This window comes from Anopheles ziemanni, chromosome 3, assembly GCF_943734765.1.
Source record: "Anopheles ziemanni chromosome 3, idAnoZiCoDA_A2_x.2, whole genome shotgun sequence".
NCBI classification, from domain to species: Eukaryota; Metazoa; Arthropoda; class Insecta; order Diptera; family Culicidae; genus Anopheles; species Anopheles ziemanni.
Window position 1 is genome coordinate 23532588 of NC_080706.1, and position 15017 is coordinate 23547604.

The following is a 15017-nucleotide window of genomic DNA, read 5'->3' on the forward strand; positions in this document are numbered from 1 at the left end:
ACTCCTTTATTTTTAATGTTTTTCGCACCATTGTACTCGAACACTATCACGAATGACTGAAGCTTCAGAGGACATGGAAAATATGGTTGTTGCATTTTTCATTCGCCGTATTGTTGCTGACATATTATTAAAATTTATTTTGTTCTCCATTTTAAACACACAAACCACTTGAAAACTATTAGCAGCCTGGCATTGGTGTGGTTTTCCTCGTGAATTAATAAACATTATGTACCTCATATGAGGAAAGCTTTTACACAGTTTTTGGTTCCAAAACATGTTTGTCAAACAAAATGTATTACACACATCGCGAAACAATAAAAAGCGAAAAAAAATCTCTTTGTGCAAAACAAAAATATGTCAGTAACAGAATCACCGAAAGGAATTCGCTTCGTATGTGCTGTATGGTGCAACATTGTGCGACAAACGTAATTGCATAATCGCAAGGATTCTGTGGATACTTAAACGCAACCAAGTGTACTAGGCCGGCAAAAAAAAGGACAATAAAGGGAGCTGCTAATCAGCATTACCCTGCAGCAAAATGCCAGCCGGCGCAGTAAAAAGCAGTTATTATATGACGTTAATATATGGCGCGTCTTAAACCATTTACCTCCATGTCAACAACACGGTGGATGAACTTTTGTTAAGCTTTTACCCAGTAGGAAAAACAGGCGACCTAGTAAAGCATGAGCATTTCATAACCTAGTTTTATTCATCCTCATTACGTTTACGGCTGGCGGTAGTTCGAGGGACTTGTCGCTGTATTTAAGAGAGTCTAAAACCTGTCACACACCGAGAGCACGTGTTTACCCTATGGAAATTCCAAACACCGGACCAGCGATCGGTACGCTCATTAGGGGCTGATAAAGCAACCTAAAGCAGGCACCCATGTGAGCCTCTCTCTCTCTCCCTCTCTCTACCTTGTTAATCCTTCTATGCTGGATCAACACCGTGTAGTAAGCGAGCAACCAAATCAACGCAAAACATAACCTTGCACTTCGAGTACCGACAAAGTTTTCCCAACTCAGGTAGAGCATAGGAAAAGAACGTATTTTAAACACGACCGACTACTTGTGTTGGTTTCGGCTCAGTACGCTACAAAAAATAGGATCTAAGCAAAGCAGGTAAATTGCATCACCAGCCCAAAGGTAATCTCCCAGCTGCCTGGGAAACTATTGTCGACACAAATGGCATTACGGCCATTACTCCCCACTCGGACGGGTTAAACCTTTCCTCAATGTCATGGTAAGCTGCATTTTAGATCTCCAAAAAGCTGTCCATTTCAGCGGTGCAATATTTGCACCCGTGTGCATTTGCGACGGCTTTTAGTTGTGGACGAAAACCAAAACATATCGGTCCCCTCTGGAGGGTGGGTGTGGGGGTAGTTGTGTTTTGTTGTGCCCACCGACTGGCTGCGCATCAACAAACACCGCCCACCCCAAACCGTCGTCGGTCCGCAATTGGGCAGGATTGGGAAAATTATGAAAAACAAGCAGCAGAACAAATCCACCATAAAATCCAAACAATAATCCCCCTCCCACGGAACGAAACAACCCGTGCGGGTGGAAATGAGCAGTGTGGATATGCACAAAAAAAATCCTTCTACCACACACCATCCCCGACGCCTGGTCCGGCACGGTGAACATTAATGTTTACTTTCACATTTACTTCGCTCGGTCGCTAGTTACCGCACGTTGCAGTGCACACATTGTACGCAGCCGAAAGATTTAACGTTTGGACGAGAAGATGTGTCTTTTTTTTGCATTTTGTCAAACAAATGTATTTTTGCCTCCCGAAATGAGAAAAAAAAAGTTGAAAATGTGTTTGGTCCCAAGGGCGAACTGGGTCGTGGTAGAAAGGGGTCGGGGACCATTAACATATTTGTGCCACAACCGGCACGTAAACAGACGCCGTTTGACGGCCAGCCGGAGGAAAGACGGATGATGCCAAAAAAATTCATCAGACGCTGCCGGCTCCGGTTTCCAGAGCCCTCCAGAGCCGGACAGACGCTTCGGACTGTTTGCGCACCGGAGTTGTTCGAGCAGCATAATTACGTGCCTGTTGAAAGCCAGTTTTATCGCTATCGCCCTCCCGCTTTCGGCTGCTGTGAGGTTCAAATTAGATGGTCAGAACAAAATCACCAGCCACACACGCTCGGACCTCACGGTATCGGCCGAGGCTAGCGAGCCAGCGTTGCTTCATTCATCAGTTGCATCGAATTGCACACATCTATGCGATGCGAGGCACACAGATGCGTCCACTTACCGTGTGCATCGAGTGAAACACGATGTTGCTGGTCACCAAGGGGACAGCCAGCAACGGCTTGGTACCCGAGGACCGGTACTGGCGCCACAAGTTGACTCACTTCGTTGCACTAATTGAGCACCAGCGCCGTTGTTGGCCCAAGATTAGATACATACTCACGCAGCACCGATCAAACATACCTGGTCGGGCCATTTTGGCCAGCCTTTCATCTGAAGGGGGCGTTGCGACCGGAGCATACAGAACGTCAACCGGCAGCTGAGGCTCTGGTGGACGGCGGACAACGGTGACCATGCTGGAACCGGCTGGAACTGACCTACCGTTCGCCGAGAGTTCGAGAGTTTAATCGGTGTGCCGTGTTGCTTAAGAGCCGCGCAAAGGCCCCCAATGGTAGTGGATATCAGATCGAAAATTATGTATTAGAATAAAAACTGTTTGCTAAGCAATATTTTTTGCTGATTTTAAGCGATTCGTATCCAATACAAGCTCCTACATTATGAATTTGAAACTTTGAATTAAAATTAAATAGTTAACTCCTCTAGGCTGATTGAGACAGTGGAGAAATATAGCATTACTCCCGAAACTCCGGTCTTGACATGTTGAATAACATCACGATGTCATTAAACAAAACCATTTCTCATTACCAACTGCTCCCCCGCTGCCGTTCGGTTGACTCGGTCCGATTACCATTCGTACGCCGGTAACATCAATCAAACGTTCCAGAAGTTACAGTTGGAAAAATCCATCTTTGTTGATGTTTATCTAAGAAAAACGAACCCATGCTCTTATCAGCATTAACACTTTAATGAATTGGTTAGGAGAAAGTTTCATGCTGCGTTCCAACGCCTTCGCAAAAAGAGCACAACCAAGTCGGTACGGAACGAGCGTTGGATCCGACGTTTCAAAAGTCTTTCGAAGAATCGCATCGCTTTTTTTTGGTTTACATTTGTTTTGGTTGTTTTTGACTCCTACGGTTTAATTTTGAAAAACATAAACTTTTCAATTGTTCAAATCATCATAGCTGCATCAAAACTTGCGCCACTAACTGTTGTTTAAGAGTCCGCTTTTTGCGCCTTAAACTATGCAACCTAGTTTACATGGAAGTATAGTGCAGGCAGCATATTTAAGTTTATGTTAACCGTCATGCTTAATTTACACGAGGCGCAAAAGACTTAAAATACAAGCGAAAGTATCAGTTTTCCTGTCACTCTTTTTGCGTTTCGTGTAGATGTTCCATAAACTCGTACTCCATACCAGGTGCGCGAATTTGTGAAAATTATTTTTCTCTCGCAGACCGAAAAGCACATTTTCCCACATGTTACCAGTTAACAGGCCGACTGACAGCATCTGAGCATCTGAGCCGACTGAGCATGTAAACCACGGTTAATGAATATTACATTAGACCATGATGTAAACTAAGCATTAAAGAAACATATCCATTGTAATCTATTTATTTGTGTACCGCTCGCACGGTCCATCGGTATAAAAAAATCAATGATAAAGTGTTGCGCCAATGAGAATGTCTCCCATGACTGTCCGTCATATTCGGACAAAGTTTTGAAAATGCCATCCGATTGCATGCTTCTAGAACCAAATAAATCCCAGAAAGCCTAGCAAACTGCAAAAAATAACCAAGGCACCCGCAAGCATTGTTTAACTAGAAACAATAGCTTAATTAATATTATTTGTTTTCGTTGGACTGTTGACTTTTCCTTGAAGCATTTTTTCCACTATTGCAGCAATGAATAAAAACCTTCTTGAACGTTTATAATATTCCACTGAATGGTTTTTTCATTTCTGTTTTTACAATGGTATCACAATTTCAGGTCACCGTGGGCAGTTTCATCAGTCTTTTCCTCGGTTGAAAGACCGTGTGATACGATCCTTTGAAGCATCAAAGCATGCGAAACCCCATTTCAAAGCGAATCGTTAACGTTGTATGGTTTCACAAGAAATATACCCCGATGAAAAACAGTACAGTTGTAGAACAAGAGAAAACTCTGAAACCAAACCATATTTATAACTTGTTTTTCTTAACACAACTTATTTTATAGGCAAAATCTACCGTACAACTTATCAAAATAAAACACTTAAACTAATAGTTTTAGTGATAATAAAAATACGGAAATACACAAATCAATATTAGTTTTAAAACATGCGTTTGACGCAAGTGCGTACCTTTTTCCGTGTAGTACAATTGTCTAGATTTAAATATACTTTTATAATTCTCTTGTTAGCTGCTTTTAATGAAAATCAATAAGTTTTTTTACAATTATTCAGTGTACCTTTTTCTGATTTTTCTGCGCATGGAAGGTTGGCACAATATCAGTGTATAATTTGTGTATATCAAAAACATTGCAAAGGAGCAACAAATAAGAATAGTTTGTCACCAAGCAAAATTTAAACAGGTTGGATTACATTTCATCTTGTACACTTATTTATTAATTGTTCTCGTTAATACACTACCGCACGTTTTTTTTCCGTGTCAGCATTTTCTTACCCTAAGAAGGATGATATTCATTGAAAATATCCTATTCTTCGATTTTTTTCTATGATAATAATTTAGAACATATGTGAAATTGCTTTTTAATTTAAAAGAAAAACAAAAGTCATTTAATCCTAAAACATGGAAAACATTGGAGTTTTATACCTTTCTAGTGCTCAATATCACATTTACGAGTTACCTAGTTTTGCTTCGTTGCATTGACAAGCCGTTTCCGGCAAATACCTTAAGAACTGACTTTATTTGTCTTGTTTGAACCGTTTAACCACCACCTTGACGTGCTTCAAATTGGACTAACATTTGTCGGCGATCACGAGCGTCTAAGCTTCGGCATCGATCTCTAATCGACTTAGTTTTATGGTTTACATGTTCGATTTGTATGACAGTTGATTTGTTACTAAATGGCATATGCTTATCGTTCCTTTCTCATCTACCTGACTACAATAAATATAGCTTCTCTGCACCCCCGTCCTTATGTTTACAAGGAACTGGTAAATAACGGACATTTATTCACAGTAACTCTTCCATCACACTGATCAAATGTGAAAACCCACTGGTCAACGGGGATTTAACAACATCCAACCGAAACCGTACTCGATCCAGTTTCGGATATATATTTATTCTTTAAAATCCCAAACAATAAAATTGCTCCAATTTAAATCGCTCAATCGACGACGTGTAGCGGCCAGGTATGTCGGAAGTATTAAACTACCGCTCTAATACTATCCTAAGCTATGCAATAAAATTGAATAGATGTGCTTTAATTTTAACATACCGATCTATTTGCTTACCCTAACAAGAATCATTTATGATACACACGCTAATTTGTATAAATATAATATTTTGCCAATTTTTGCTTTGCCAATTGGCTGGTGGTTCGGTAGGTTCTTGTTTCATTTAATAATCAAAAGCTCGTTGTAGTTATATGTCTGTCTCATTTCATAATTGTAGCAACATTTGCACATGTACGTTCACATGTTCACATGCAAGTTCATCGTGTGTATAAGTTTTTGTTGTCGAGTTTTGTTTATGAATTAATATCAAGAAAAGGGGTATACAATTGGAGTTAGGAAAACTTATGCGAAAAGAAATAAAATATAATTAATTTCAAATGCAAAATTTATAACAATTAACCTCCTCACCGAAAGTGGGCTCTTTACATGCGGCGAGAGATTATCGAAAGATATAAGAAAAAGAGGAACTTCAAACAAATGTGTCGGAATGCAACACTCTCACCCTACTTTCCGTAAATTGTAAACCACTTTATGGTTGCGCAAATTCATCTCATGCCCTCCATAACATACACACACGTCAGGCCTCATCGGCAAGCGTTACCTTACAGTAGATTGGACCGAAATTGTTTCGACTTAATCAAAATCGATTTTCCACTATTGATCACAGATAGTTCAAATTCGGGACGCACGAACCCGCGCGTCGTGTCGTCGTGCGTTACGTTTAGCACCGTTTGGTCGGGTGGGGACTGGCTAAATTCCTTGCCGGGATGCGAGCAGCTGGACGCGTCTGCCAGCGTCTGCTGTCCGGACGGTTTCAGCAGGCTGATCTTGAGCCGATTCTTCTTGCGGCAGAAGTCAAAGCTGCACTCCACCATGTCGCGGCTGCTCCTGGTCACCTCGCGCTGCATGGTGGTGGTGTTCTGATCCGCCCCCGGTGCCGCCCCCTTGTTGCGCACCCGCGTGAATGCGGCCCGGAACTGCGTGTTCATGCCGACGTAGATGACCGGGTTGTAGCAGATGCTTGACTTGGCGATCAGCGCCGGCAGCACCGCCAGCCCCGGCCCGATCAGCTCCGGCGGACCGAACTGCTCGATCAGGGCGAAGATGGCGTACGGCGTCCAGGCGACCATGAACGCCACGATCATCACCGCCACCATCGAGGTGACGCGCTGCTCCGCCCGGTTAATGCGCCCAACGCGGGCCGAGTTCTCCCGCATGTTGACGATGATGTTGGTATAGCTGTACACTATTACAATCAACGGAACAACCAGCCCGAACAGGAACAAAAAGATGATGTAGGTGGTGGCGTTTCTCGTTTGCGACTCCCAGTTCACCGAACAGCTGCATTGGAGATTAAAAATTGGAATTCGAAAAAATCGTTAATAGTATCATCTATCCATGAACGAACACGTTGTGACAATTGCAATCGAAAATGTCCACCTCGGTCTTCAGAATACATCCCTCACCCTTCCTTTCTATACAGTTGTAAATTCTACGAACGAAGGCATAAATTTAACGCTTATTATCCTCTTCTCAAACGTTCAAAAACCATTCGAAGACTTGTTAGTAAATAAATAATTTACTGGAAAAGTGTTTTCGTAGATGTCCCAGCGCATACATTCCGCACATTAACTTCGGTCCAAATGGGGCGAAGAAATCAGTGACACTCGAAGAAGAGTTCCGAGAAGACGATTGCTTTCGATGACATTCATAGTGGGATCGGAGGGTGACCCTTTCCATGACGTATCAGCGGTTCATTCAGTGACCTTAGATTTTCCTCTTGGGAGAGCAGTTGAGATTAAAAACCGGACGGGACCGTGATTCATTAGAATACATAATTTAGCACAATTTAATTGGCCATTCCTAAGTGGCCTTTTTTGATGTGACGAGCAAGTTTGAAGTTGAAGTTGAAGATCCACCCACGGTGCACTCGCGATGCCGGAAGGCGGTAGCTTTTAGTTGGCATAACGTTTCTGCCACTGGAGTGCTTCACTTCGTAGAAAAATACGCCCATAAGATATCGAAAGATTGACGCTCCCACAACGCATTTCATATGCGAACAATCGTAACCGCTTTCCAACGCTGGTTTTGTTTTCCATGCAAAAACGTTCATGCCTGGAAAGAGCGTAAGTGATGCAGGATGTTTCCAATGTTCGTCCTATTCCTTGGTGGATCGTTGCAATCCATCGCAATGCTTTCAAACGGTAAATATCCCCAGAGAGTTGAGCTTTTCGCAATCATAAAAGCAAGGAATTGAAGAATCGTAACATAAGTCGTGCAAACGGAAAACAACACGCAGTACGGAAGAACGTCAAGGACATCGCACTGTATATTTTCATCCACCTGTTTTTGTCATTTCATCTATGGCAAAATGCATCGTTTCAGCCAACAAGAATCGCTAACAACAACTCCACCATTCGTAGTCACCACAGGACCGCTTCCATGTTTCCAAAAGATTTCCTGGTAAGAGCCGGAAGGGTGCACATTGTTTTTGGTGTACGTATTGTTGATTCATGTCGAAAAATACATAATAATTCGTTTTTCCACTGTACTAACCTTTTTACAGGACATTTCCGGTTAAGAAAATATGCAACTCCCTGAAGGTTAAAATTATCACACAAACCACAACTGTCCGGACAGCCATTTGCTACGACATACCAATTATACTTCCCGCCGAAAGTGGGCTTTTTCGCCGGAAATTAGTACACTTCGACGAAGCCACCCGAGCAACTCTTGTCTCCATCATCCAGTACTCTTTAACACTCGTACACATTAGTGTCAGTGTATTTTCGGGGCGGTTAACCCACGACCATTTGTAGGGCCGCGACCGACTGCGAGGGACAAACATATGTGGTATGCTACGATGGTAAGCCTTCCGCGAAGGATCCCTCGAGTCTGCCGGGTACAGTTCGTTCAAATTTTGATTTAATCAAAATGCTTCAGTACACACCGCAGTTCATTGCGCTGCGGTAGCGAAAGCCGCTGCCTGCCCTGCCGTTGCCGGTGTGGACCAAGATGGTGGAATGGTAAAGGATTGCATAATCTATCCTTGTGCGTTCGGTTGGCCTCGTTGTCGGTCGGATATTACATCGAAATCGGAACAAGCGATGATACCGGTGCGTCTCGGTAAAGGGACTATGCGAAACTCCTACCGCGACTACCTACCTGATGTTAGCTGCCTCCTGCACGTACGCACCCCAGCCGAACAGTGGAGGTGACGTGAGGGCAAACGAGTAGCCCCAGATGAAGAACACGGCCAGGACGGCGCCTCGGCGTGTCAGATTCCGCGACGAGAACGGACGGCTGATGAGACAGTAGCGTTCGTACGAGAGCACCGTCAGCGTCGTGATGGAAGTGATCCCTGTAACAACAGCGAAAGTTTAGAGCTATCGCGTCGACCAAGTCAAATAACTGCAACGATTCATCCCCAATTTACCCGAAGGATGCAATAACGAGTGGAGTATGTGCCAAACGAGGAAGGTGCACGCTATTCAACTATATTGTTATCGTCCACTTATGAAGGGAAGCTTCACTTTAGTCTTAACTTATTTGGCAAGATATTCGATAAACTACAACGAGTCCTCCGCCCCTTTTTCGTTTACATTGTAGCGGTTGATTTATCTTTCTATTTTATGGGTGATCGCTAAATCGCCCATTTGTTCACCGATTCCAAATTTCAGCACATATACATACCATATGCAGAAAAATACCGATTAATTTCTAAACAAATAGCAAATGCGGCAAAATAACTGAGCAAAACGCCAAATCTGCCGTTCCATTTGAGCACAATATCATTGTTAGCTTATGAGCTGTAGTGTTCATTGCGTGAAATAAATAAGCTGAATATTTTAAGTGGAAGCATTGGAACAACACAGTATCAGCAAGGCATCTGAACAGGACATTAACCCACGAATCCCTGGTGAAATGATGATAAATCTAACCCTCCAAGTGCTCCCAATGTATTCATTAAAAGTATTTACGTCTAACTTTCCGATGGTCTACTAAATTCAGCTTCCATAGAGTTTATACGATATGCTAGCCGAACACTAGTTTTCCATTACCAAAACCGAACCCAACTCAAACACGTAAAGCACAATCTGAAATAAGTGTATTATTTCAAGCAATTTTTCTCACCGTCGGGTATCATGTCCAGTTTCAGTGACTGAACCGTACAATCGATACAAAAAAATAACACAAACAACTAGAACAAGCATACCTTTCCTCCTCTTAAAGTGATCTGGCAAAACATCACGAGCGGGAGCGCAACGGAGAGAAGGACACCGTATTGCGCGCGGTGAAAGATACTAAATTTCAAGGCTTATGATTCCGTCCAATTATACGAGTCAACTTGCAATACGCAAAATAAATAGACTCAATGGGAAGGGTAACGTTAAGTTACGGTCGCTTGTTAGGGTTAAACATGGTTTCAGTTAACTCAAATATTGGACTCCCGACCTTCATGGAAATTTTAACTAGAAATGATTGTCCCACGTAAACCCAGAAAAAGCCAAACAATAAAAGCATTCACCGCCATGCTTGAAAAACCTCGACATTAAAGCAACATAAAAGGTGGACAAACTTTTCGTGATTGTCCTCTTTTGCTTCATAATTTTGTTTCGTTTGTACATGCAATTCTAACGTGCAGGAAAATAATTTCGAAAGCGATAGGAAATAAATTAACGACTGTCCCCTCCAACATACTGCCGGGATTGATTAAAAAACGTGAACGTGAAACGATGCTCTCATCTTGTTTTTATTTTCATTTGCTAACGAAATTTTATGCTCATTTTCCCTTCCGGGCGTGGACCGTGCCATCAGGTCTATTAAACCTTACGGCAAGACAAGCGAGATGAAAGGAAACAACAAACCGCAGCGAGTGGTAAATTAATTGATAATTTCTCGATTTTAAATGCCAAAGTTCAGACTTGTCAGGTGCAATGAAGGAGAGTACATGAATCGTTAAAAGCTTGTCCTAATAGCTGTGTCCCTCGAGGGCAGCACAAGAAAAGTTTTCCCATGTTTTGCTTCCTTTCGGAACTTCGAAACCCAGCTCGGACCGATACAACCGTTGGCGAAACAAAAAACAAACTTAGCATTCATGAAAATTACCTAGCAGGGACATGAAAAATCCGTACGCCACGCAGAGCGTCCTGCCAAAGATCCAGCGGTGGTAGATGGCCGACGACAGGGTCAGCGGGTTGCCGATGATGGACACGGAAAAGTCGGAGCAGACCAGGTTGAAAAGAATGATGTTCATCGGCGTCCATAGCTGGAACGGAAGGAAATGGGGCAAACATTTGTGTTAGGATTCAATCGGAAAAAAAACCCTGGATCGAGGCGGATGGGCGGGCCAAGATACGGCAAAAGAATGCGATAGATACTTTCAGTGATGGGAAGGGTGGCGGGGAGAGGGGGGGGGGGGGATCACAATGGAGCCTGGATGGATCTTCCTGGAACCACCTAGTAACGGACTCATTGATTACGATGCCGGTCTGTCACGGCTGGAGGAAACGAAATCGAAGTTCCATGAATGTGAATACGATTTTGCTGGAAATGAACTGAACCCGCTCGTCAACTGTACTGACAGGGTCCATTTCGCACAGGAAATATAGGCCCGCACTGCCATTCGGCATTCCCGTATTTGCCGATTGCCCGTTCAATTTATTCGCCACCTCCGTTAGGGCCAGGATATGAGGGGCGCATTGATCAGCACGTCAACCCGGCCGGACGTTTATCCCAGATAGATAGGTACCTTGTTCTCAGTAACTCACCTGCATATCCTTGCACATGAGCACGATCACGAACAGGTTGAGGAAGAAGCCAAAGAACCCGATGAAAAACAGCGTGATGGCGGACGCACTGTACGCCCATGCTGCCATCAGCTCTTCGTAGTCTACCACGCTGGATGCCACATCGGTAGGACTTTCGTTCATCTTCGGGGCGGCAACATGTTTCGGGCGAATGGCGAGTCGGTTCTGGAAGGTTACGAGCTCACTGCTGCTGCCTGCTGTCGGGAAGAATTAGCCGGGAGTGATACCGAGGCTTAACGCTATAGACGGCCAGGCTTTCAAAGGAGCCGGCTAGGTTGCAACGCCCGTGCTTCGCGAACGGCAGTAACATCCAAGAAAGCAGTTTCGGCTCGTCAGGTTGAAGTTAATCTACCTGTCGGACTACAGGGTCCTTTTTAAACCCTGACGCTGGCGGCACAAAGGTTCACCATCCGAGAACCGTTGATACGTGTGGACGGTAGGCATACCACCGCTCCAGAATGTTAATGTTCAACCTCACATTACTCCGCTTTTCACACCCGGATAACTTGCTCACTTCCGCTGTACTTAACGTCAGCACACTTTGGAGAGCTCTAAATTCTATGGATTTCGTCGGCATTAGTTCGGCTTTTCGTGAGAAAGTCATCGCTCATCTTACAACCGAAGCCAGGAACTCGGCTGAAAATTAATTCGCCATTCTTAAATACCCCACAATGTTGCTAAATCCCTCGATAGAATTTGTGAAAGAACACAAAGGAAATCAGCCATTTTAAGAAGAGTTTAAGGGGCGATTCAGGTAAAACATTTGATTTGGATTTGTTTGTAGAATTCGCAAAGCGAAAAACAAATTATGTTTTACGAATAAGCTTCACGGTCAATGCAAATCATTGGCATATAATAAAACATTAATTTATTCATCAAACCATGTTTGCATCATTTTCAAACCATGTTTGTATCATTACATTATAGTCTTCTTCTCTTTGGCGTAACGACCGTCTTGGTCATGCCTGCCCGTTAGGGACTTGGTGGTGGTGAGCCCCAGCTCTCATGGGCTATTTTATCTAACCGGTGATACCGCTTGGCTGTTGCGAACCCCGTTTATTGTCATGTACCCAATTATAGTCATGCACCCAATCTTTAAAATGAAGCATAACTTGATAAGTTTAAAACCCTAACTCTTTGCATGTTATTCTTTTCGTTTTAATAACCTACATGGTATAAGTCATTTAAACTTATTTTATACTACGGGGACACGTTTTAACTTCGAAAGAACACATTTTTGTAATAAAACAGTCACAAACGACAAATACTAGGCCAATTTTTTCGAAATAAATTACATCTTAAGATTGGCTATGGTTCGGGTGAAAAGCACGTTCACATAAGTTTCTACTATAGATACTACTTTGCTGTGCCTCATTGTTCAACACCGATGTCTTGCATACTCGAACGGTGCACTTATTTCGCTCAAAACTTAAACTTCAAAATTCCTCACCCCCAAATAAGTCTAATTGGAAAAATTGTTTCGCGCTTTGTGAAAAATTCTTCTCCAATTGTTCTGTCGGTAATAAATTTTTGATATTTTTTTACATTTTGGTGTCAGCTTCTTTTGGTCGATCATTTGCTTCTCAACATAAAAGGCACACGAATGGATCGATTGTTGTAGTATCCATGGTCACATTCTCGTCACTTGCCTACCGTCGATTTAAAAGCACCCACCAAACACTAGAAAAAAGATGGCCAGCAGCCAATGTTATGCCACTTTAATTTCACTTAGCCAACCAACACATCATCTTTAAAGCGTGCTCCACGGACGGGGAGTGGGACTTCACTTTTCTTTTCCGACGCTAAACGAAAACTTTCGCTTTTTACGTATCAAACCGCCTATAGTTTGCAGAGAACTTTGCGCACGGTTCGTCCGCCCCAAGCACCAGTTGACGACTGAGGGACACCGTTCGGTGCGGGCTGATAAAATAGTCCCGCCAGCACGCCGGCGAGAGATTGTTGTTCTAACGCAGCATCCGTGTATCCGGCCACCGAAAAAGGACACTCACCGTGTGCGCCGAGTGCCATCAGAGCGTTCGCTGCCGGCGAATCGCCCGAAGATTTCATCCTTCGCCGTATCGATGCCCCGCTATATCACGGTCACCCACGTAGTAGTATGTATAGTAGTCAGCATGTGAATACTCGATGCTCACACAGACCACCTGCTCCTACGTTTCCCCCTTAGTTTGTTCTCCCAATACCCAACAACAATACCCATAGCTGCACTTGGGAAGAAACCGTGAATGGCTGGCGGGAAAAAACTTAACATAACGCCTTCCGGGGTGGGATTTCCATGACAACTCAACGCTTGCGATTTCCGCAGCATAGAAAATGCAATCATGCGAACCATTTGACAAACAAACATGGCTCTTTTCGCTACACTAGTCGTTGGCAAAAGGCCTTGTATGTTTTTGATTTAGAAGCCATTCAATTTTAAAACTGATGATTTATCGAACCTTTCGCGTGGAATAATGTGGTTTGAGTCCTTTCAATTAGAAACGTGGCTATCAAACAAATACATAAAGCAATTCAACCATATCATCGGAGTCGGATCTATTATCGGGCTCCAAGTGGTCGAGTCATCGGGGCCCTCAAGACATTCCCTATCCTCCTTCCGTCCTTTCCCACTATTTGCATGATGTTGTATATATAACTTTAAAATGTCGTCATATTCAACAAAGTAATTTAAATAATTTTAAAAATGGCTGTAATATCCGAATATTGCTATTCATTATGACCTATTATTGCTATGACCTGCTCCACCAAGACGACCTAATAATTTGCTGAATTGAAAACTACTCTTTTTAATACTTTTCTCATTCTGTTTTCATTCTGTTCTACTTTTTTCATCAAATACAAATCTATTCTACTGTTAACAGAGAGTCATTTTTATTAAGGTCAACCTGCTACTTTATGATATTTTGTATTTCAATGGTCGTACAATATATTTCAAATCAATCTTCAATTTTTAAATGCATTGATTGATTTGTACCTCGATTAGGGGAAAAATACATGAGTAAGAATATACACTTTTGCCTGTGAAACGCAGGCACTTCAAACGGAAAGATTAGATCGGATAAAGGCAAACGAAAACAAGACTTAACAGGTGATAATTAACAATGATAAAGCAATATCAAAGTATACCGAATCTATATCCCAAACCGAAAAATGTAGATAACAAATAATATCAGTGGTTTCTTGGGGTTTCATCCCGGGGCCTCCTTAAACAGACAGGTTCATTACTCCATTTTCAATACCCTCTACAATTTTGTATTCATAACAAGAACCTGGGAGAAAAAAGGTTTCTAGTGGGAATGTCAGATGGTGGTAATAAATGGCCACTGAACGTTGTCAAGCATGCTGTGCATAACAAACGATTATTTAGAGTTTTAAAATGGTTTGTGCTTAAGGAAAGTAAGGAAAGTAATGTTTTCTTTTGCGTACACAAATAAATTTTGAAAAATTTATTTTAGAATAAGCAAATTTTGAAACAATATTTTAAGTTATGCACAACCTTAATACTTTTATGTTTTTGAATAGAAAAGTGAAGCCAACACTATTTTCAAACCCGGTAATTCATGAGTTTTTTACTAGAAGTGTGCAAATTTATCATAAAACTAGCGTTTTCTAGCCGTGCAGCGTTCGTTGGGCCGTGCATCGTTTTATGCAAATGTTTTCGTGGAACGGTATAGTTTCGAGAGCAAAGTTCCT

The 15017-nt window shown here is 42.6% G+C and overlaps 1 protein-coding gene across 1 annotated transcript; it reads right to left on the reverse strand.

Moving 5' to 3' along the window:
- Positions 1-6098: 6098 nt before the first annotated feature.
- LOC131286667 (vertebrate ancient opsin-like) lies at positions 6099-11429 on the reverse strand. The gene is made up of 4 exons (XM_058315651.1): positions 11268-11429; positions 10606-10765; positions 8662-8857; positions 6099-6837 (listed from the first exon to the last, which is right to left on the reverse strand). The coding sequence occupies exons 1-4, from the start codon at positions 11427-11429 to the stop codon at positions 6099-6101; spliced, it is 1257 nt and encodes a 418-aa protein (XP_058171634.1).
- Positions 11430-15017: the final 3588 nt, after the last annotated feature.